Here is a 25692-nt window from a genome sequence, read left to right on the forward strand (position 1 = left end):
ATGTGGCCCGGTAGTCTCCGCAAATTCTCAGTGACCCATCAGGCTTGATAGGCGTCACTATAGGGGTTTCCCAGCGGGCGTGGTCGGTGGGTTCCAGCACGCCTGCGCTATTAGCTTATCGAGTTGTTCGTCGATTTTAGGCTTCAAGGCGAATGGCACCCGACGTGGCTTAAGGCGGATGGGTGCTATCTCAGGGTTCAAGTTAAACGAGATCGGGGTCCCCTTGTACTTGCCTAGTCCGTTCGCGAAACGTCTTGGAATTCTTGCACGAGTGCCTCCTCCCAATCGTTGCTCTCGGCTCGGTGGACTCCGGCTACAGTAATTCCGAGCGGCCTGAACCATTGAAGGCCTAAAAGACTAGGCCTGTCGCGTCCACGACAGTCAGTGGCAGAGCGACGGCACGGTCCTTGAAAGAGATCTGAATCTGCGGGACCCGGCGACGGGAATTGCGGTTGCCCTGATAGTCTTTGAGTATAACCCTTTGAGGGTTAAGGTCTTGGCGGCGAATCGTTGGAATGAGCTGTTGGAGCGTTTTCCACGACACCATCGAGAGGGAAGATCCCAGTCTACCTCCATCACGCGCAAGGTTTGTTTTCAATGGCGACCTTTACTCGGATTTTCCCGGCATCAAGGGATGTAGCGTGGCCAATGGTGATTGTTTGGTGGGTCTCTTCCCGCCTGGTTTCTTCCCGCCTGGTGGAAGTGGTGGACGGCTTGTTTCTGTAGGAGTGGTTTCCCCATTGGTGGTTCATTTTTTCTCGGTGTGTGCTGAAGAATCCTGAAGATTGGCATTCGGCCTGTCGGGTTTGGAGTTTTGTTTGCTTCTGCAAACCTTTGCGATGTGACCTCGTCTCCCGCAATTTTGGCAGAGTGCGTCAAGGAATTTGCAGCTGGATCGTGGGTGATTCGCCCCACATCCTGCACACGGTCGGAATGAGGGTTGTGTGAACTGGTCTCGTTCCGTTCGGAGTCGGTTGACCTCTTCCTCATCGCTTTCTGATGGGGATTCTAGGTCTTCATGGTGAGTCGATACCGGGTGTCTCTCTGAGCGAGGCGAGGTATCATTGGCGAGTTTACGTAGCGGTGCGTTGGTGCGGCGCATTTGGGCTGCCGACTTCTTGGTTGCCTCCGCTGCCGAGGCTTCTTTAAGGGCATCGTTGAGGCTGATGTCCCTCTTAGCCATAATTTTGCTCTGGATCGTGCCGTCTTCTGGGCCCAGAACCAGGCGGTCCCGGAGGGCTTCTTCTAAGTCGGCGAATCTGCAGAGGCGTCCCAAGGTTGCGGAGGTCCGCGATGTAATTAGCAAGGCTTTCGCCCTTCCGTTGGTCCCTCTGGTAATATTCGTGTCTTCTGACCAAGGTTGGCACAGTGGGCGCGTAGTGAGCCCGTAGTAAGGGCTCGAGGACATCCCAGTCCATCTCTTTTACCTCTGCTGGCTTGGCAAGTGACTTTGCCATTTTAAACACGGTAGGCCCGCAGTGAGTTAGAAAGATAGCTCTTTTTTGCTGGTTGTTGCATCTTTCAAATTGTTGGTCTCCAGAAACATCTGGAACCGGTCCATGTATGCCTCCCAGTCTTCGGTTTCTGGGTTGAATGGAGCTGGTGGTACGGCACCGCTGGCCATGTTGCCGTTGATGGTGCGTGTTCGACCACGTGCTCTGTTGGTTGCTCTGTAACTCAGTCAGCTCTTCGGTCTCCGTATCCCATCCTCGTCGCCAGTGTTAAGTTTGGGAAATAATGGAGACCAGACATCTGACCAGTGACTTCAACTCTTTAATAATCGTAAATAGAACAGAACAGAGCAAGGCTATGGGCAACAGCAACCCTTTTATAGGGTTATCTGCTACCTTATTAACCAATGACATGTGCAATAAGTTCAAACTTATAACCAATGAGAAGTGTCAAAATAGTGGCCAATCAGGGACTACTTATGGACCAATCCCTAGTTGTTGTATAAGGGCCAATCACCCTCCACATTTTTGACTCCCCTGGCTCCAGCAGCACTCTTCCAGCCAAAAATGGGCTGCACAGAGGTCATGTGAGGCCTGTTTTCAGACTTTCTGGACTCCAACAGCACTCTGCCGGCCAAAAATTGGCCATGCAGAAAAGACCGTTCAGGTAGAAAACAAGGCAAAGGGGGCCACACGTGCCCCCCCCATGTCCCATTTTGATGGCAGGGTGCTGCAGGAGATGTCCGTCCCATCTCCCCCCCACTCCCCCACCACCGGCCCGCAGGGAATTACAAGGGTGATCCAGCCGTCAAAGAAATCTATTTGACACCCCTGTCTTAACAAGTAAATGTCCAGTTAACTTTTTACTTCTTTTAGTACAATGCAAATAATTTGCTTTTCAACTCACAATGAAGTATTCCAGTACAACTGTGTACCACTTAGTGCAATTCAGACTCTAAATTGGAAAACAAACTATTTCAATTCCTACAATTTCTCATTTTTGTCATTGTAAGCAGAGACATTGAATTTATTTTGTTCTAATAAAAACATGCTCTACATATTACATTCCTTTAGGAATGTTATAATTGTTGAAAGTTCCAGGTTGGTAATTTATAAAGTATCCTCGTTGCTGAAAAAACTAATAAAACTTTTATGCCATAGAGACACCTGATTAGTATGTTATTCAGCACTACTATTCAGTAGAAAATGATAGCTTGTACCAATGTCACAAATCAACAGATCATAGAAGAATAAAGTCAACAGAAAGATGAACATATGAATTTGCCTATCACATTATGTGCAAAGACTGTGTTAATATATGATTTAGTCTAGGTATGATTTCCATCATTTTGTAAGTAATTATCATTTTGATGCAAAAATAATTTACTATTATTTTTAGACATTTCTTAGAGATTTGCTACATTAACCAAATGCTGCATTAGTAGAAATGGACACTTCAAATGAAGAAATGTGGCCTTTGGCATGAATTTGAGAAATCTGAAATTAGCTTTAGGGAACCGAATATTAATTAAAAAGATGAAGACCAGTAATTTATACAAGTATTAGCTAAATAATTCAGCTTAGTGGGTATTATTAATACATTTGCTGCAATGAAGTGCAGAGTAGTTCAGTTGACTTAGAAGCTAGATAGATACTGAGAGATTAATTAAATTAAATATTTAATAAATAAAGTAACAACATACTGAAGCTCAAAAATCCACTTAATTTTAGGATTGGATGTGTTGTACATATAAATTTTTAGGACTACTTCATATCACAAATATATTTTCAAGATAGTTTAAAAAAATGAAAAGTGTATAACAGATGTATTAAATTTCTGAAAACCCATAGCTATTACGAACATGCAATCATCTTCATTGGGGATCTAGTTTATATTCCAGATCACAGAATGCCTAGGTAGTTGGATAAATACAGCTCACAAATAGGATAGGAGATTGACAGCCTTTTCTCACTGTTACTATAACTCCGTAGCAGCTATCTTTTAAAATAGTGTTGTTTAACTTAGAAACTTTGAATGGGTTCCCCAGGGACCAAGGGGGAAAAAAAAAAGAAAACAGTAATATTGAATGTAATAGTCACAGATGTAATTCATTCCCATCTCAAGGTGTCTGTTAAAACAATACAATCATAGGATTGAAAGAAACATACTACAGGATTCATTACAGCATCCTCAATAGATGAGTACATTTAAAAGCCTCTAGTGAAACTATGCAGTAACTTATTCCATTAAACTACAGCTCTTATTGTTGAGAGGTTCTAAAGTCTAACCTTAGTGCCTAAGGTGTATATCTTAGATGCTTCATCCCTTTAGTTCTAGCCTTACCCTCTGAACCAATTAAGAATAAATCCAAACAAATGTAACAGCCTTTCCAGTATTTAAAAATAGCTGCCATTTCCCCTCAACCTCTTCAGCAAGCTAAATAACTATGTCTTTTAACTGCCCTTCATAGGGCTTGGTTTTCAGTACTTTCACCATCTTTATAACCTTTGCCTGGACTTACTCCAATTTATCAATTTCATTTTTAAACTGCAATTTAATACATTATTTCAACTGACCAAGGCAGAATAGTTTGGGACAATTACTTTCCATTACTTGGATTTTGTGCATCTCTTGGTGGTTCTTCAAGATGTTGTTGACCTTCTTTGGAACTGAATCAGAGCTGGATGATAGAGATAATGAGGGGTCCTTGGTGCTGTCTGAGCTTGCTTGTTTTCTTGCAGATGTTTCATTACCCTAATCAGGTAGCATCATCAGTGCTAGTAAGGAGTGCTGCTTGCTGTCCGTTTATATTCTGGTGACTTGCCTGTCTATGTGGGTAGAGTGGTCTTAGAGATTATTTGATTGAGCTGTTTACTGATGGGTCTTTGGTAGTTTCTTGATTGGTGTATTGCTTACTTGATTGTTGATCTGAAGTTAACCTTGGACTTAATCTATGCTGATTTGAGTGCTGACTATTGGCGGAGAGATGCTGGAGTCTTTTTCTCCTTTGGGCTGATTGGAATTGAGATAATGTTGAACTCTCCTATCTCTCCAAATTAGTTGTATTGGGTTGTGGTCGGCCCATTCATTTGGTAGGATTTTAATTTCTTTTATTTCATTGGCCAATTCCCCATCCATCCAGGCCATATCTATTCTGGTCCAGATTTTGTGTGGATTTGAATAATATGTGAACTGTTTCTCTTCTGGGTTTAGTTTTCTCCATAAGTCTATTAAGTTTAATTCTTTCATCATGTCCTTACAGGGCATAGAAAATTCTCTTTTCCCTTTCTTGTTCTTATTCACATTACTATGGTCTTTTTGATGATCAGCAATGGAGTTGAAGTCGCCTATCATGCAGATATTCCTTTTTTCGAAACCTATTATTCTCTGATGAAGATCTTTAAAAAATTTCCCTTGTTCTTCATTTGGCGCGTAGATTGCTACCAATAAAAATGTGATATGATTAATCCAAATTTGTATAACCAGAGTTCTTCCTTCCGGATCCGACCAGATTAGTTCTGCTTTTACATCATCTTTCACAAATATTGCAATTCCTTTCTTTTTATGTTTGTCTGCTGGTGCTGTAAAAAGTTTTCCAAGTTTCGGGCAAATTAAATATCTTTCATCCTTTTTCCTAATGTGTGTTTCTTGTAGGCATATTATGTCGGCGTTTTGTCTAATTAATTTAGTTAATATCCTTTTCCTTTTAGATGTTGAATTTAAACCATTTATATTAATGGAGAGGAGTTTCTTTCCTATCTCCATTTATCTAGGTCTGTTTAGTTTTTTGTCTAGTGATGATTCGGTTTTCTTCTTGCTGTTGTTGTGAGATTGGTTCTTCTCTCCCTGGTTGTGGTTTGTCGTTCCCTAAATTTTGAGGAAGTCCTTCTTTTTGGTTTCTATGGCGATTACGATCATCCTGTGGTTTCCTTTTAGTTTCCTCCTTGGTGTATTGGTTATCCGTGCCTATTAGCTGATCATGAAAGTCTTGGGCCTGTTCTATAGAATCTATTTTGATTTTTCTCTCTTTCCAAGTTATTAACATCCCTTCTGGGATTAACCATTTAAAAGGAATTTCTTTTTATTTAAATAATTGGCCAAGAATTTATAATCCTGTCTTATGACCCTCACTTTCCTTGGGATTTGTTTTAGGATCGTAATCTCTTTACCTCTATATGTTATTGTTTCTTCTCTGGACCTTTTAAGAATTAGGTCTCTCACACACCTCCTTGTGAAACGAATATGAATTTCTCTTGGGCAGTTATGGCGTCTAGCATAACTTGTGCTGACCCTATACACCTCGTCAAATTCTTTGATTAGATCATCTTTTTCTTTCCCTAACCATTCAGCCAATAGTTCTGCCATTAATTGTTCTAGTTCTTCATTTTTCGCTTCTACCACATTTTGAAACCTTAAATATGCCGCTGCTTTATCCATTTCGAGGTGGACGAGGAGTCTTCGGTTTCTCTAGTTACATTTCTAAATTCCTCCTCTATCCTTTCAAAGTTTGTCTCCATCCGTTCTGTCCTACTCTCTATTTCTCTTATCTTAACTTCATTTTTCTCCATAGCCTGTTGCAAGGACCCTATCTTATCCTCCACCTTAAGTAAATCTGCTTTCATTTCCACTTTAAGCTTTCCCATCTCATCTTTTAATTCGCTAATATCCGCTCTGGTTTCTATGTGATTCTTAATCATTATTTCTTGCATCTTGGATATTGCTTCTTGCAAGGATAGTAGGGTAGCTTGTATATTAACGTTAGAGACATTGGACTGTTTTTCCCCTATTAGAGATTCTTCAATGGTTTTTGGATTGTTGGTGAAGCAGAAGTTAAAGTAGTTGTTAGGGTCGGGGTGGTCTTCTTCCCGATTTCAAAGCCATAGTTGTCGTGGAGGTCATCTCTCTTAATATTTGTTTTTGTTGTTGCACTATATTGGATATATTGTCCCAGATCACCATTCAGTGTTTAACCCTAAAATAAAAATTCTATTCTAATACTTCAATCAAATATATAGATAGGCAGTCTGTACACCTATATTATAAAATGTTATCTAATAATATAATAATCTTTATAATTAATTTATATACTGAATATCAATATTAATCATCAATAATACATCAAATCCAACCCAGTTACTTCTTTAAGAATTAATCTTAAGTATTCTAAATAATCTAAATCAACACTATTTTTCACTCTTTGTTGTTACTATTTAAGACAATCAAATCAATTGTCACTGAAATCTATAAGGACAATATACCTTTTTTTCCCTCCTTTTGAGTAGGTAAATTTATCAGGCTTTTTAAGGGGTTAAGATAGGAAGGAGAAAGACTGGAACAATGGGGGAAGAGAAGAGGGAAAAGTTTACCTTGATTTGAGGCAGTCAATAAGCAAGGGGCTAGAGGTTCAAATTGTAAAAATAGTGCCCAAATGGTAATATTAAAGTATTACCAAATAGAAATTCCAACAAATAAAGAAATGTGATAAGAGAAAAAATATAAAATAAACTTTATAGTCAGTCTTCAAGCTAAAGGTTTAAGTTTTGAGTTTCTTCCCAGCACTCGGGAGCGAATGGTATAATGTGCTGATTAATCGCAATAAGAAGTCAATCCTTCCCAGCCTTCTGTTGGTCTCTTCTTCCTTCTTCCTCTTCCTTCTTTCCCCTTCCCGGTTTTGAGTTCAATGTGCAAATCTCCTTCACCTATTATTCCCTCCAAAATCCAATAGTCATCTCTTCTTGGTCACTTAACAATCTGTCCTCCCAGCTGTATTAAATAAAGCCAATAATCCTATTGAACTCAATTCAGAGAATTAATAAGTCACTTTCAGTGCCGCAATTTTTCCTCCTCTGTCACCTCCTTCCTCTCAAATATTGTCAAAAAGTTAATCCCAAATGCCAAATCACTCACAAATTCAAGTCTCCAATCTCCTGGTTTCTGATGTTCTTCCTCTCTCCCCAGGAATTTCCCTTTCAAAAGCTGTAATCCACACTTTTGTTCTAACGAGCCTTTCTGCTCGTGATTGTCACACTTCCGCTTTTCAAGCTGCTTTTCTGGCCGCTTTTCTCTCCTGCTTCCACAAAGTGCTACTCACAACCAGGAAGATAAATCTCTCACCCCACTGTCATTCTTCAATCTTCGATCTTCAATATTGTATTAAGCTCTTTCAACACCTTTTCCTGCTCCGATCTTGCAGGCTGTCACTATCTTGCTTAGTCACCTCAGTGGCAGACCGGACTTTGGAGCCGCCATAAACTGGCAGCTAGCTCTTCCACGCTGGGCTCAGGAGCTCTTCTCTTCGTTACCAGGGGGTTGCCTACCCCACCCTGTAACTCGAGATTCTCCTATACTGACACGAACCTCTCCGGGGTTTGTGTATCCCCTGGGGATCGCTCCAGACGCTAGAGAAGGTAATAGAAAACCACAGCAGTCTTCTCCACCTCTGCACGTCCCTGTCCTGCCACCGGAAGCTAAATACTCAGTTAATAAACGAAGAAGAGTACATTAAGAAGCTGAAAGAGGAATTAAATTATTTTCTAAAAGAAAATAATAATGAAGCAACCACGAAACAAAATATTTGGGATACAATGAAGGCAATTATAAGAGGAACAACAATCTCCTATAATGCCATGAGAAATAAAAGAATACATGCCCAACAAAATAAATTCCAACAACAAATTAAAGAATTAGAAATACAACTTCAAAAATCCCCTAAAAACCAGAGAACACAAAATCAGTTAATAACAATTAAACATAAATTGAACTTACTTGAACAAGATAAAATAGAAATTAACTTGAAAAGGTCCAAACAAAATTATTTTGAGCATGCAAATAAACCAGGAAGATGGCTATCCCATAAACTTAAAAAGTGAAAGAAAAGAGATTGATACACCAACTAATGGATGAGAAAGATGTCTTACAACATGAGATAGAGAAGAAAAAGATATCATTTACAACTATTTTCAAAGATTATATAAAAAGGAGGAAGTTAATGAAGATAAAATAAGAACTTATTTAGAGGAGACGAATGACAAGGTAATTGGAGAGGAATGGATAGAGTTATTGAATAAAGATATTACATGGTCTGAATTGAAGTCAGCAATGGAGAATCAAAGTAATAACAAATCTCCAGGACCAGATGGGATTCCGGCAGAACTATATAAAGCAATATTGGAACTAGTAGGACCACTGATGCTGGAAGTGTTTAATGAGGTACTTCTGGCAGCCAAGATGCCGGACTCGTGGAGGGGGCGCTGATTTCGCTAATCCCGAAGGAGGATGCAGATCATAGATACATCAACAACTATAGACCGATTTCACTTTTAAATGCCGATTATAAATTGTTTACTTCTATCATAGCTAATAGAGTAAAACAAGCTTTAAATCCACATATACACGAAGATCAAAATGGATTTCTTCCGTCCCGACAAATAAAGAACAATTTAAGAACCGTTATCGATGTCCTAGAATATTATGAAGCCCACCCGGAGAAACAATCCGCACTCATGTTTTTAGATGCTGAGAAAGCATTTGATAACTTAAATTGGCACTTTTTAATTCAAAAAATTTACAATATGAGTCTTGGCACCAAATTTGAAAACATTATAACAACTATTTACAACACACAACAGGCTAATATACTAATCAATGGCGAACAAACAGATCCAATAAATATAGAAAAAGGTGTCAGACAGGGCTGCCCTCTCTCACCTCTTCTTTTCATTTTTGCCCTAGAATCACTCTTAACACGGGTTAGACAAAACTCTGAAATTAGAGGAGTGAGGGTCAAATCAGAAGAATATAAACTACAAGCGTTTGCTGACGATATGGTTTTCTTTTGGAGGAACCCATGGAAAAAGGTTATAATCTAATAAAAGAATTAGAACAATTTGGCACAGTGGCAGGATTAAAAATTAATAGAAAAAGACGAAATTAATGACCAAAAATTTAACAGAAAACCAGAAGGAAGAATTAGAAACAATGATGGGGATACAGGTAACAAAAAGGGTCAAATATTTAGGAATATGGTTAACACCACAAGGTAAATCACTCAAAGAGAACAATTATGATAAACTACTTCAACAAACAAAGAAAGATTTAGAATCCTGGAATAAGTTGCAGCTTTCCTTATTGGGCAGGATTGCCTCGATTAAAATGAATATATTACCAAAATTTCTTTATTTATTCCAGACAATCCCAATTAAGTTGTCAAAAATTTTTTTGAAGAATTAAATAAGATCACACTTAAATTTATTTGGCAGGGGAAAAACCCAGGATCAATGTAAAGGCCTTACAAGATGCGAAAAGTAGAGGGGGTCTAGCCCTTCCAAATTGGGAATTATATTATTCGGCAGCTATCTTATTATGGATAAAAGACTGGGTGAACTTACTTAACAAAAGAATTTTAGCATTAGAAGGGCATGACCTCCAGAGAGGGTGGCATGCCTTCTTATGGGAAGTGGGGAAACCCAAGCAGTCTTACTTTCATAGACACCTCATTAGGGACTCATTATTAATTAATTGGAAAAAATATGCAAAAAACACTATCTAAAAATTCCGATCTGGCTATCAACAATGGAGGCAATGGTACATCCCAATAATTTGGACATAACAAAAATGATTAAATATAAAGATTTATTAGATCCATGAGGAAAATTAAAAACTCGACAAGAACTACAGGAACAGGGATTTAAAATTGATCAGTGGTTATATATACAAATCCATAGCAGATACAAACAAGATATAAAAGACTTTGGAATTTATAACAAACTGCAGTATTTAGATAAAATTTTACTAGGATCAAACAAAAAGAACATATCCAAATTCTATAAATACTTACTGGAAGTAGAATTAGAACAAGAGATAGTCAAAGGGAACATGATAGCCTGGAGCAGGAATGTCGGAAGAAGTATTACATTATCAGAATGGGAAAAGATTTGGAACAGAAATATTAAGATTACAAAATCGGCAGCATATAAAGAAAATACATACAAAATGTTTTATAGATGGCACTTGCCCCCTTCGAGGTTGGCGAAAATGAACCCAAACACGAGTCCAAAATGCTGGAAATGTAAAAGCATAGAAGGAACCTACTTTCATATGTGGTGGTCTTGCAAAGAAACCCAGAAATATTGGCAAAAAATCAGAAAATGGTTGGAGGAGATAACTAAAGAACAAATCGAATACAAACCAGAGTTCTTCCTACTAGGGATCTCTGATAAACATTTACCCAAAAAGATGAAATATGTAACAATTCATATCCTAACTGCAGCCAGATTAGCGTTTGCTCAGTGTTGGAAATCACCCTATGCACCTACAGAACAAATGGTCATCCAGAAAATATGTGATTGTGCAGAAATGGATAAATTAACTATAGCACTTAAAAACAAAGAGGCTTCAACATTTTACGATAATTGGAACTCTTGGTATAATTGGTTAGTCCAGAGATAAACTGCTTAATGGACAATGGGCAATTTAAGCATAGATATCGATAAGATGTGTGTATTCAAATTAAGGTAGGAGAATTGGATCTTGCAGACTGTCAAAAAGGATATTGTCTGTTTTTTTTAAACGCATCTTTTTTTTTCTTTTTTCTCTTTCTCTTCCTTTGTTTCTTTCTTTCTTTTACATCTCCTCTTCTCTTTTCTTTCCAGTTTGTAAGACCGAGTGTTCTTTTTTTGTTTTTTTCCTTTTGTGTATGTAATGTCGATATGTTTTTAATTGTAAATTTAATAAAATTTATTTAAAAAAAAAAAAAAAAAAAGAGATAATGTTGAACTCATTATCCACTAGGACAAGCATGTCAAACTGGAAAAATGCATGAATTTACATTTCTTTCTGTTAAACTAGAATGAAATTTAACACCCACTGCTCTAGCCTATATCTTTTTGAATTGTTTTGCATCTCCTCCCAGACCACAGAGGACAGTGAATTAATGAGGTAGCTCTATTAGTATTAACATCCCTTTGTCTATTAAACTATTTCCCTGTTTTAGTTCAGCTTTCCTACATTTTAATGCTCTTTTGGTTCTGGTTTGGTTCTGCAGCCCAACAGGACAGACACAGACTTCAGAGGATAATTAGGATCGCAGAAAAAATTATTACTGCCAACCTGCCTTCAATCAAGGACTTGTATAGATAGATAGATAGATAAATTTATTGTCATTGTACTCAGAACCTGAGAACAACGAAATAAGGTGCTCTTTCACAACATACAACTAAACAACACCAAAAGACATATACAAATAACAATGTAAAACAAATTAAAACAATTAACAGTTAAAAACTATACAGCCAAGATATATATATGTTAAGACCACCAGATTCATAACTCTGCATTTAACCTGATCACAGCATTTGGGTAAAAACTATGATTAAATCTACTTGTCCTAGCTTTCAGCACTCTATATCGTCTTCCTGATGGTAGGATCTCAAACAATGAGTGGCCTGGATGTGAAGCATCTCTCGAGATCTTTTGTATCTTCCTTCTACATCCCATGTTATACAAATCCTCCAATGAGGGAAGAGAACATCCACTGATCTTTTGTGCCCTTTTTATCACTCTTTGGAGTGCCAAAGAGTGTATACTGTATACTGGAGTGTATACTGTGCGAGTCAAAAAGAGGGCTGTGAAAATATTTACAGACCCTTCACATTCTGGACATAAACTGTTTCAACTCCTTCCTCAAAATGATGCTATAGAGCACTGCACACCAAAACAACTAGACACAAGAACAGTTTTTTCCCAAAAGCCATCACTCTGCTAAACAAATAATTCCCTCAACACTGTTCAACTATTGCAAAGTCTGCACTACTATTACTATTAATCTTCTCATCATTCCTTATCACCCCTCCCCTCCCACTTGTGACTGTATGACTGTAACTTGGTCGCTTGTATCCTGACTATTTATATTGACTGTTTACTAGTATAATTTGATTGCTTATTGTATCCTATGACTATCATTAAGTGTTGTACCTTATGATTCTTGACGAATGTATCTTTTCTTTTATGTATACTGAGAGTATTTGCACCAAGACAAATTCCTTGTGTGTCCAATCACACTTGGCTAATAAAGAATTCTATTCTATTCTATTTTAATAATTATAATAGTTTTAGATAATAATAATAATTTTATTGATTTTATTGGATTGTTGTACAACAGCTGGAGTCACTTTCCATGAAATGGACAACCAGATTAATTTGATAGCTACCTTTTAGGTATGATCCTTGAGTCAACTGTAGATTCATAAATAGTTGAGTTGTCAAACCCATAGTTGATCATTTTATCAATTAGATGTTATGAGAGACTGTCAAAACCTTTCTAAGTCCATATATATCATATCCACAGTATTTCCCCAATCAGCCAGTCTGTAATTCTATCATAAAACGAAATTAACTTAGTCTGGCAAGACTTGTTTGTCATAAATCCACTGTTAATTAATGGATTCCTGTTTAATTGCTCATAGACATGCTGTTTAATAATCTGTGGGCAAGGTCCTTGCCCAGTAATGAGGTCAAGCTCAGTGGCCTGTAGTTTTCCAGGTCTTGTTTATTCCTCATTTTGAAAATAGGAACAACACTAAGCCTTTTTCCATTTTCTGGGACTTCGTCTATTCTCCAGGCTTTTTAAATATTACAGATAATGGTTCTGCAATTACCTCTGCTAGTTTCTTCAGTGTCCTATGGCATAATTCATTTGATCTGGAGACTTCAATTCATTTAGATTAGATACCTCTCCACTAGCAGCAGTATATTATCATTTGTCAGCTTGCACATGCACAAAATCTGACTTCTTACTGGTCCCCATATCCCAACGAAGATTTCCCTTGACAGCCCATATTTTCTGAATAATATCTGAAAACAGTGAATTAAAAATCCAGCAGCAGTTTCTAAATTGTGTAATAATACAAAACAATTACAGTGAATCCCTCTTGCCTTCTTCACTTTTCACATTGCATTTTGTATTTGTGTTTAAGTATGTCTTTGTTTATCAAGGGGTCTCCCTAATCATCAGAGTGGCATCTTGTGCACATCTGACTTAGAAAGCAGTCATATTGAACAGTGTGAGAACTGATAAAGTTAAGACTGCACTGTTTGTCTTCAATCTTTAGTGTGGGACTTTCTCAAGAGCAAATATACATGAGAACTGCATTTGCAAAGGCAGGAGAAGAAAGTTGTACAGTATGCTTAAAGCAACTTTAGCTCAAACATTCACAATTGAAACAAACTGTGCCATCAACTCCTATCCTAGATATCTAAATCTCAGTATAAGCATTTTTAAAAATTAGGTCAGATAAATATTTTTCCAGATAGGGTTCATTGATTACAGTCTAGTACAATTTTAGATGGTACAGAAAAAGGTGAAACGGAAATGATATTGCTCATGCTACATCTCATGGTACAGATTTTGAAAAAAAAAATTAAGCTCAAGCACAAGCAAGTATGTTCAGAGGTTTATCAACAGAGATATGTGTATTTATATATTTGTATAAGATTTTTCCTTCTCTTTTTCCTATATGGCCTTCAAATGCAAAGTATGATTTTTAAGCAGGTTTGGATGAAACTCTCTTTGTAGTATACAAGGCAAATAAAAAAGAGAAACAGCTAGAAAATTTTATTTTATTTATTTTTTATTTTTATTTTATCTCTTACAGCTTTTTTAAATAGGTCAGAATAATTAAACACAAATATGCATATAGTGATCCATCATAAATGTTAATAGAGATCTTACCTTTTGCAAAAAAAATCAAATTGGTTATCCTTGGCTCACTTAAAGTACAAGCACTTCTCAATCTAAGGCCACAACTGGGTTCAGAACTTCCATTGCTAAGTGAGGTGGCTGCTAAGCAAGTCATATTTGATTTTACTTTTCCCTGGTCATTAAACAAATCACCATGGTTCTTAATTGATCCGTGTAGATCAGGGGTAGGCAACCTTTTTATACCTACCGCCCACTTTTGTATCTCTGTTAGTAGTAAAATTTTCTCTAACCGCCCACCGGTTCCACAGTAATGGTGATTTATAAAGTAGGGGACAAAACCCCTACTGCCCACCATGAAAGCTGGAACGCCCACTAGTGGGCGGTAGGGACCAGGTTGACTACCAGTGGTGTAGATGGTAAGTGAATCCAGCTTCCCTAATGACTTTGTTTGTTGGAAAATGGCTAGGAAGAATGGTGATCATGTGATCCCAGGATACTGTAGCTGACATAAATACATGGCAGTTATCAAGCACCTGAATTTTGGTGAAGTGACTATGGGGATGCTACAATTATCATAAATGTAAGGAGCAGTCGTAAGTAAATTTTTCAGCACCATTGTAACTTCAAACAATCACTAATCAAGTAAGTTAAGGACTACCTATAATGCATAACAGAATCATAGTTTAGGATTCTGTTATGCATGATATTGTTCTCTGTACACAATCACACCCAATGCAAAACTTTATCATCATGGGTGTGTGAGCATATATTATTACATTGTTTTGTGTGATTCAATATGAAATTCACAGTATACTGGCAATACATTAATGTTAGTGCTGATGTTGACCGTTGTCCTATAGCAGTGGTTCCCAACCTTTTTTTCACCCCGCACCCCTAAAGAAATTTCACTCGAACCTTGCACCCCCCGAAATAAATAATAAATAAAAATGCCAACATATAGCCAATATCCTATTATTTACCTGGACTTTTCTCGCACCTCCTGGAATATCGTCTCGCATCCCCAGGGGGTGCGAGCACCCCAGGTTGGGAACCCCTGTCCTATAGAATAAAAAAACAAATGAACATTTTATGAATAGTAAAGTACAAAGGCATGTACTTCTATTAGGTTTTTTTTTAAACAGAATGATTTTACCTCAACTATGTTTCAGTTGGTAGAGAGGAAATGTAGCTTTCTGGCTTATTCTATCACTATCTTGTTAAATTTAACCTTCACATTCAGAAAAAAGCAGACTTTATTTCTGACACTGGCTGTTATGCAAGGATAATTAATCAGCCCTTTAAGACAAATTATTTATTTAAATATAGTTTGAAAATTCATTTATTTATAATAATAAATTAATAATAATTTATTTAAATATACTTTTCCTTGCACATTTTTGAGAATCAGATTTATAACCCATTAGCTGAAATATTTATGAGTCCATTGTGGGGAAAAACTAAAGAAATTACTGGTCAATGAAAAATATTACTACAATTCATAATAAATAATGAAAAGTAGAAATTGTTAATTGGAGACGGTTCTAATCTTATCTAATATCATAGATAATCTCTATTAAGTTCTAGCACTAAGTGCCAATAGGATGTTGGAAGATAACACCCTAGAAGATCAATGACTGCTAGTCATGATGGAAATGTGACTGCCTCTGGAGGCCATTTGATAGGGTTCCTTGTGATGTTTGTTGGCCATTGTGAGAACAGACTCCTGGAGTAGATGGCCAGAGGTTCAGTCCAATGCTTCAACTTTGGAACTATATTGTTAATATATAAAATCAGTTCTCCTAATGCTGAACTTGTAATTTGGCTGAATTAGATGCTAAATTTAATAGACCATTAAAGAATATCCATTTTCCTTTCACTCATTTGGTTAAAGGTCAGAATGTTCAAAATGCTATAAAAATAAACAAGACCTCAACAATACTGCCATATTAACTTAGATTGTGTGCCATATCTAAAGAACAAAATATATACATATTTTTAAAAATGTATTTTATATCTCCTCAATTATGTACATGGCAAGAAAGGCACACCAGTACCCTTGTCTCTCAGAGAACTACACTTGACAGGCCCAAGGATCCGGGCCTTCCTTGCCATGGCACCAACCTTATGGAAGTTCTTACCCCACCCCCCAAGTGAGCTTTATTTCTTTGATTCCAAAGCCTTTTTATAACCAATGAAGCACACATTGACTTTTATTCTTTGGCTTTCTCAATTGTTCAGCAAGAATCCACAATATTGTATTTTGTCTTCAGCCCTTTTTAAAACACAGCTTGAAGATCTTGGGTTTCTCTTTCATCTAGGGCTGTAATCTGCATTGGATAATCATAAGCATTATTTAACTAGCATGTGAAATTAATTTTGTGATATTTTGTACAGTATGTTAATTCACTTTTCTTTGCTGTTGTTGATACTGGAAATTATTTATTTAAAATCAATCTAAAATCAATCTAGATCAGGGCTGTCAAACTCGCAGCCCATGGCCCAGATGTGTCGTATACTGGGCACGCCTATATCTGGTTTAGTGAAGGGAAAAAAGTTGCTATATATCACGTGATAACGCCATGACGTCAGCGTGAGTTTCACACCCCTGATCTACATCCTTTGGGTGGCTAACAATACAAAAAACATAAAGTAAAAAAAATATAATAAAACCATGCACTGTAATGCAATTGAGGCTCCAAGCAAAATCCTTCTGTCATGAATCAGAGAACGTATATACTAGGTTCAACTAACATCTGGCTTCAATGCCTGAGGTGGAAGCTAGATCTCCAAGGTCTTTGGAAGGCTAGCATGTTTGAGTCTCAGGGAGAGATAATTTCATGAAAGAGAATGCCCTCAGTTCAACTAGATATTGTTAATGGAGAGTTCATACTCTGCTGGATCTGTGGGAATAAGCAGAAAACATTGGAAACAGGCAATCCCACTAACAATTGGCAAATGCCTTGCAGCATGCCTTACATAACTAGCACCTTCAACTGTACCTTTAGCCTACTGAAAAGAATGCAGTTCACAAGCAATGCTGTTACATGGACATACCATCATATGCCCAAATGCAGGCAGTATTGCATTGCAGTCCAATTGCAACTTCAGTTAACCTATTTACTCACATTGCAGTAGTTGCTCTGGAAGGTGAGTAAAGCATATAAGCAAATCCACCCAATTCAGAAATTAGCACAATTCGTATACAAGATGGACTTCTGGGCCACAGCTACCACTTGCTCCACAAGAGTCCAAGTGAGCTGCTAAATTGCATAGTATGTCAGCTGGCTTCTTGCAGTCTGTTGACTAAAAGACCATTCCCCAGATCTGCATAGATCATTAAAACCTTCATTGATTTTTCTTCTGTTGCTTGCCACATTTGTTCATATGCCACCAATTTCAGTAGTCTTTTGTTTTGATAATGACCAGAATATTGATTAATTTCAACTTTAGTACTAAGATTTCTTATAAATAGATAATATATTTTAAACTTTGATGTTGACATTCCTACTACAGATTTTCATATCACCTCTGATTCTTTTGGAATCTATTCATACTGTAATATATTGATTCAATCCTTAGAATTTAGTGATATTTTTGCTGAAAACTTTTCTTTTATACAGATACCATTGTAATACTAGTTCTTATATGTTCTAACAGCTCTCTAAAATACTTTGTTAAGTTATTTCTGTGATATCTATTTACTTATTTATTTATGCATGCTTTGGCTTTTTTTTTGCAATTCCCACTGTTTATTCTAATATCTAGTTTTATTTCTTCTATTTCTTGCTTTCTCCTTGAAAATAGTGGGTATATACTCAAGATTATATTCTAAAAACTGGTTGACTTGCAACTGAGCAATTGATTATCTTTTCCACAATCATCCCCGGCCATGTCTTTGTTGTTATAACTGAGATCTTCTAACTCCTTCTACCAAGGAGAATATACAATATGTGTTGTTTTTGATAACATCCACCTATAATATATACAAACTGTTTTGGTGTTTAGAAATGATGGTAATTGTCCTGTTTAATTTTAATTCCCATGCCTCACATCTATTTCTTTCCTTCTTACTTTTACCAGCTTTGGCATTCCAATTTGAAACCATGAATTCCGCATCTTGATTGTATGTTTGTGGATTTCTGAATTTGAACTTAACAGTAAAATCTGAATTTAACAGTAAAATGTGTCAGGTTCCCCCTCTACATCAGTAATTTGAGCATCAGTTTTGATATTAAGCTATCATTACCATATTAATAGGCTGACCACAAAGTTTAAATAATATTATTTGATCATTGAATGCATTGTACCAAATACAATGTACTGTCATTGCTAAACCCTTTCTAACTATATGAAAACACCAGTTTTCTTCTTTTCTTTTTCATGTTCTGAGTAGTAAACAGTAGTATATTATGACTGGAATTGCCCTATTCTAGTTTCATTTCACTCATCCTGAAAATGTGAAGTGTAATTAACCCCTTTCATCTTTCATTGTGTTGAACTTTCCCATGTTCATGTTTCTCACTGTAATTCTTCTGTACTTCCATTTTTTCTCAATTTGCAACATCAATTTGCAACACCAGACTCTAATCTAGCTGCATGGTATACACATTGGTACTTCAGAAGAACCTCATACTTTCTTTAGTTGCATATTCAGTGCCATCCAACCTGAGGGGACCATCATCCAGCACTATGTCATCAGGTGTATTTTTATATATACATACAATTTCTTTCCATCTTGTTTTACTGGATGAAATACAAGAGTGGTTCACCAGTATCACCCCATATGTGATATGAATTGGCAAATGCTCCTGACATTATGCCTCCTACATAATAGGATGTAGTGGAAGATCAGTATAAAGGATTTAAGACTTAAGGGAAAAAGTCTCAGGAATAATGGAATATCAGAGCCAATTAATGAGAGAATTGTGGGATCTCCTTTACTAGATATTTAGAAACAGAAATTTACAAATTATGTTAAACTTGAAATACTTTTCCTAACTAAAAGATGAGTAAAAGCAATCTTTTGTGTCTATATACCCAGATGAATGACAAAGCCCATGTAAAAAAGGTATTGTGTATGAAACCCTTTACTTCTATGCTTTGTAATGTTCCTATTTGGTGATTTTATGAACATTTAGAAGTTTTTATGAATATATAGTGAGTTTATAATGTAATATAGGTCAGAAGTCATGCTTTCTGTTGTGTATTGAGGATACAATTGCAGGTGCCTTAGTTACAGTTGCTATAAGAGGAGGGATTCACACTGAGAGTCTGAAAATAACTGGGAGGATAGAGAGAGAGCAGAAAATCCTTTGTTTATACAGTTAGCAGGTGTACTGTAATATACAATCTGGCTTAATTTTTATCTTCATTCAAGTGTTCATCATTCATTATCTGGAGTGGTTCACTAACAAGCACCCCAAACAGCCCAGCTAGCTGATGTTTCTTAAATGTCATTGACTGTGGCAGATGCTTATGAGGTCAGCAAGAACATCTGTATCTATGAAGTGCATTGGCTTCCACTTGAACCAAGTTCTATATTCATGTGGAAATCAAACTGCATATAGTCATATGAGCTTTGGTGTAGTAGATGTTCACTTTCAACTTATCCTCATTGATCCTTGTCAAAGCTAACTGGGAAGATTATCTTCAAAGGATTCTTTGGCAGAAACCAACTGTAGAAAGATGAGGTTAAGGAACAAGTATTTGACTTTTGTGTCAACATAATGCACAGAGAATAGCCAATGAATGGCATTTTAATGGGCCATGAGTGCCTTGAAATGTATAGATATATGACGTATGAGTTGTTCTTTTCACTTATTATGCTCAACAATTAATATGGAGAAGTTTACTAAAATGGAATGTATGTAAAGTTGGATTAGAGTCTGGCTATATAATTTTAAAATTGCTATGAATCTTTTGCATCACAATATTTAATGTTGTGCAAATTTATTTTACTTAATCTTGGATCAAAATCAACCATGGAAAAAGTATATCAGTCTCATTTTTGAGAGTATTAATGTGTAATCATTGATTCCATTTTCATTTATGTTTAGTTTTATTGCTTATATGAGTTTCAAAATTTGCAAATTTGTAAATAGTTGCTTCTGAAATGGCATTGAAGGAAATGATATGTTAATAAAACATATGATCCTGAAAATAAATGCCAACAGGAATCAAAGGCAACTTTTTTAAATAATTGAAAATAAAGCAATCTGCATTTTTGAATCCAGTTTGGATGATGGCAGATGTACAAGTTAAAGTGACTCCAGATGGCTGTGAATTTTCTTTTTCCAAATAGTCATAGTTTGGTAGTGCAGGATATGTATTACTGATTTTTCCAAGTATATACCAGTATTATTCCAAAGACTATTATTTGCTTTCAAAGTTTGCTGAGACGGTTGTATTACCAATAGACTGCCATTCCCCACATGGTATAAATTCATGAGTAGATTTCATTTCTATTCATGCACAAGGAGATGCTGATGTCTGCCTAGTCCAACTGCCAACTTCCTTTTAGCCTACACTATCACACATACAATTCTGAGATTCCCCACCCCTCAGCAGTGTCTTTCTGGAACTGGGAAAGAATTGTAAAGGTCCTAATAGAATTATAAAGACCGAGCATTTTAAACAGGGAGAGCATTTTCTCCTTCTTTATATAAGCACAAAAAGGCAAACAATTAAATTGTTCCTCATATAATATACATTTATTCTACTATACCTTGGAGCATTGTGTTACATAAATTTACTATTACTTACTTTTGAGTCATCCCCTCCCTTCACTTGCAACACACAGACGAAATCATTGATCACCCAGGCATATTATACACTCCTCCTTCTGGATAATATAATATTTTACAATATACAGTTTATTATTTTACAATATATATTATTTTACAATATACAGCTTCTGATATATATACACACACACACACACACCAGAAGCTGTATATTGTAAAATAATACTATGAGAAGGAATTGGGATGTTTATGTTTACAATAGGTGTACAATATATACATAATATTATTAGTATTAAGAAAGAGAGCTGTATAATACTTCTATGGTGAATGAGAAAACCAAAAACAACAGTTTTTAAAATAGACCTATGAAACCACTACTGAGAGCTGGTACAGACTAAGGGTTAAAATGCAAAATCTGATTTTGGCCTTCCCTGTCCACAGCATACTTGTTAAATTAATAACATTAGCACGATCATTACATTTAATTCATAAATGTGTAAACATTATTACATGTATATATTTATTAGATACATATCTTAAAACACCTCTAACCAAAAGAAGAAGGAACTGTGGAGCTTTAGTCACTCAAAACTTTTTGCTGATATACTTTATGTACAGAAGCTATTTCTGGCACAATGGCACACCAAAGTGTGATTCAGGCAGTCAGCCCTTTTTTCTGAAGGAAGAATGATTCTTCTCTGACATTATTCAGACTGAGCTAGACCAATAGGCCTCCTCAAGATGAGACATCCCATTGAGTCAGATCAAGATATGAACAAAAAAGTAGTTATAATATATTTTGTGTTACTCAGCCTTATGTTGCCACATTGAAACGTGGAGTAACAGTGCAAATTCTAGTTTATATTTCTTTTACTATTTTTTTAAAAAACAAATTTCCAGTGTTAAAATAGGAGTTGCGATATACTTTCCTCTAGTAGAAGTACTTAAATGTGACAGCATTAAAAAAACAAGTCTTTCAGCACTGTTAATCAGAAATGTCAATGTTTAAAATAATAATGAAGTAATTCAGAAGTATGGTATAGTTAAGGTAAAGAACTATTCCTAAACTTAAAACTGAATATTCAAATATACTGTAGCTACTTTTGATACTGAATAGGAAGTTTTATTTGCCTAATTATCTTGTAGAATCTATCTTATGTCCTGAGTTTAACTTCAGTACATTAAAGTACCACCTACAATTTAAATTTTATACAATATCTGTACAATCAATCTAATTGTTTTCTGTGCATGCATGTGCTTATAAGAAATAGAGAAAGCTATAAAAATATATGATTTTTTTTTAAAACAAAAGTAAAAATGACATACCTTAAATAATAAAATAAACTGCTGTGATGGAAAATCAAATAATCAACTTTTACACTGTGACTACAACAATGCATAAAATAATTTATTTTATGGTTCATATTTAATATGTAATCATAAAGCAAATTCCTTTTTTTTTTTAATTTTTCCAGGAACTTGGAAGCAACAGCCCACCACAGAGGAACTGGAAGGGAATAGCAATTGCATTGCTGGTGATTCTAGTTGTATGTTCACTGATCACCATGTCCGTAATTCTTTTAACACCAGGTAGTAATAAATTTTTATTACTTATTTGTTTTGAATATTTAAACTCTAAATTGTTTGTATTCAGTCTAACATAATATATAAATAGCTGAAACTCAGTGAGATATATTGCTATGTAAGTTAACAAATTCCATATGTTATAGTAATGATAATCATGCTATAGAATGTGGTAGGATAAAATGTTGACCAGTGAAGACTATTGATTATCCATTGATGTCAGAAACTGGAATTATGCATGTGCCCATAAATATTCCACATCTCATCATGCACAACCTATTCCCACAGCTCAGATTTTTGTGATTTAAAGCAACTCTAGAAAACACCTTAAAAATGCGAAGGCATCTCTAAGACAATTACAAAGCAATGGTCAGGAAACTGTAACACTATGCTCAATGTTGCCCTATTGTAAATATGCAAAACAGTAAAGAAACATAAATGGCAAATGACTGCCCTTTGTAGGGCATGCCAAATTTTTCAACTTTCAATTTCTGAACATCAGGAGTGCTCAAAAGTTGTGACATGGCTTGGGGATCATAAAGATATTTTTATTACTTTAATGTAATTTAGATGTGCTTGGTAAGTAACTACATAAATATCAAAACTTTTTAACATTTTGTTTGTTTAATTTATGCCATGGTATTAGTTCTTCAGTTAAAGTAGTGAAGAGTGCTAAGAGATAGGTATAGCTAAAAGAGTTTTCCTCCCATCACTGAAAGTCCTATTCCAGTGGCATCTACGGAGGATCAATGCGGTAGTTTCAGCAGTGTATCAAATTCCCACCCATTTATATATTTGTATGATATATAAAGGTGGCAGGGTTGTGACTGTGCTGCTGCAATGGTCATTTTGATCTTTTGGACCCTGTTAACTGCTTCCCTATTAAATCCCTATTGCTGCTCATCTTGTTTGGACAGTGGATAAGGGCATTTTGTCTCATAGCAATGGGGAATTGAAAGCTCACTAATCAGTCCAATAGCACAGCAGTCTCCAACTTTTCTGGCTTTGTAGACCACGGGGGAGAGTGGAAAAGGGGATGGTTCTGTGTGAGCAGCAAGTGTGTGCAGCTGCTTTACACAAGAAGCAGGCATGCACGCCTGCCGTTCACACAAATGGAGCTGCATACATGTGCTTGCCTGCCCATTGCATGTGCGAATGGAACTGCGCATGCATGATTGCTCACTTGCTGCTTCTGTGATCCGGTTCCAAACCAGCCACAACCCGGGAGTGTTGGGAAGCCCTGCAATAGCACAAGGCAGAGGAAACAAAGTAATTGAGCTTTGGCTGAAGTTTTCCTTCTTAAGCAATGGCTAGAAGAGAAGAGAAAACTTTTCTTTCTTTTCCCAAATAAATATGGTCAGGATTATTAGAGTACGAACAAGTAAAAATAAATCTGGACAAGTAAAACTTTCAGTGTATAGGAAAGAAAGGATAAATGAAGGATGAAAATAAGTTTGAATTAGTAGTATGAGATATATAGCAAATCATCTCACAGTTCTGGGAAGAACTGCCAAATTATTGCACAGTATAGCAAGCTCAGTAAACCCCAATTCTATTATCTGGAGATCAGTAAAATAATAAAAAGCAATATATCTTTTTCTTTCTTTTTAGGTACTAGGTCCTTAATTATTTATACTTATTATATGCAGACTTAGAGCAGTTAGAATTGCTACAGTCAATGAGTAATGATTGGAATACTTAAAAAGTTTTCTTTTCCCAGTTGCCCTAAAATGTAGTTAAATTGCAATGAATAGCGTACAGGAGCATTTCGCGCTAGCGATTTATAGCCAACACTGGATGAATTTTTATATCACTATCTTGAGAAACCTGCTAGCATTTGATTAATAGATAAAAGTATTTCTCTTGCACAGCGTTCATTTTTCAGGGCTTTGCTACTTTTTGTTATCATAAATGAAAACACAGGTATTTTTTTTGAGAAGAAGTCCTGCAGATAATCTGGTCCTATGCCATGTAGGGCTTTAGTGATAATCAGCTCCTTGAATTGCACCTGTAAGGAAAATGGGAACCTGTGTAGTTTGCACAACAGAGGTGTAATATCTCACCTTGTACTTTGCCTCTAATTTTCTGCTTAAGTTACTGCCTTAATTTTGTATAGAAATGCAATTCTTGTCAGAGAGTTCAGATCAGGGGTGGGATTCAACTGGTTTTGACCAGTTCTACAGAACCCCAGTTAACTTTCTGAGCAGTTTGATAGTTAGAAGAAATCTCCTTTTGCTTTTTTCCACCCTTATTACATTCTTGGCAATATGCCTAGACTTACTGTCTCCGAAGGAGGTTTTTTTTTCTTTTCTTGATACTTAAAGGAGAAGGTTTTTAAGCTTTTTACAGTGCTGTTGGGAGGAAATGTTCCCCTGGAAATACTTCTTCTTGGCTAGCTAGAAAGATTGACATTCAAACGTGAGTTTACATATCCTTTCTGAGTTTTGGTCTAAAACTGGTTTTTGGTGAAGTTTAATTCTGTGCTTGGTGACATTTAATCCTGTGTTTATTGATGGGATAATTTTCCCTATTCAGCTTTGTTTGGAAGGAAAAAGATTAACTCTTCCTGAAAAGAAACTGGGTTGAGAAATCTGGCTAGTTCCTGTGTCTATTTGTTCTGATAATTGGTTTAACAAGCAACAGCTACTGTTGTGATTTAATTATTTGTATTGTGTTTGAATTTTTTCCTGCCTCATAGTTTCTTTTTCTATTTGAGGAGGGAGTCTTCCTTCACTGCTTTAGTGGTATCTGGCACTGTCCTTTTGGGTTGTACTTCCAAGAGGCAGGATGCAAGCTTGGCACTGATTTTTTTACTGCCTTTCTGGGGGGCATGAGACCTTTCCTTAAACCTGGATGATTTCCTTAGGATATCTTGTGAGATGAGTGAGACCAGCTGATATTTTTAAGTGGTGTAAACGGATCTAAGGATTGCTTTTCCTGGGTGTGCTTTTTCTGGAGAGCTTAAATGACCTCTCTGCTAAAGGGTTTCACTTTATGAGCAAGAGTTGGCTGCTTGATAGTTATCACTGCATTTTATCTATTTTAATTCCTCAAGGTGCTCTGGCACCCCTCCCTGATTTGGAACTCTGGCTTGCAGGTATTTTTAATCTAATGATTGGTATTTAGGGCAGCTTTTTGCAAGCAAAGAAGCTTTTTGTATTTTTGTACAGGTAATCCATGACTTACAACAGTTCATTTAGTGACCATTCAAAGTTA

General features: G+C 36.3%; 1 protein-coding gene across 1 annotated transcript in view; it reads left to right on the forward strand.

Annotated features, from left to right (window-relative positions):
- DPP10 (dipeptidyl peptidase like 10) overlaps nucleotides 1-25692 on the forward strand; it is a 234574-nt gene that overhangs the window by 35690 nt on the left and 173192 nt on the right. Inside the window, exon 2 of the mRNA XM_087950143.1 lies at nucleotides 22368-22482. Within this exon, the coding sequence (XP_087806269.1) occupies nucleotides 22368-22482 (115 nt within the window). The remainder of the gene's footprint in view (nucleotides 1-22367; nucleotides 22483-25692) is intronic.

This window comes from Notechis scutatus, chromosome 1 (assembly GCF_049901735.1).
Source record: "Notechis scutatus isolate UNSWTSFEM ecotype Mainland chromosome 1, rNotScu1.2, whole genome shotgun sequence".
NCBI classification, from domain to species: domain Eukaryota; kingdom Metazoa; phylum Chordata; class Lepidosauria; order Squamata; family Elapidae; genus Notechis; species Notechis scutatus.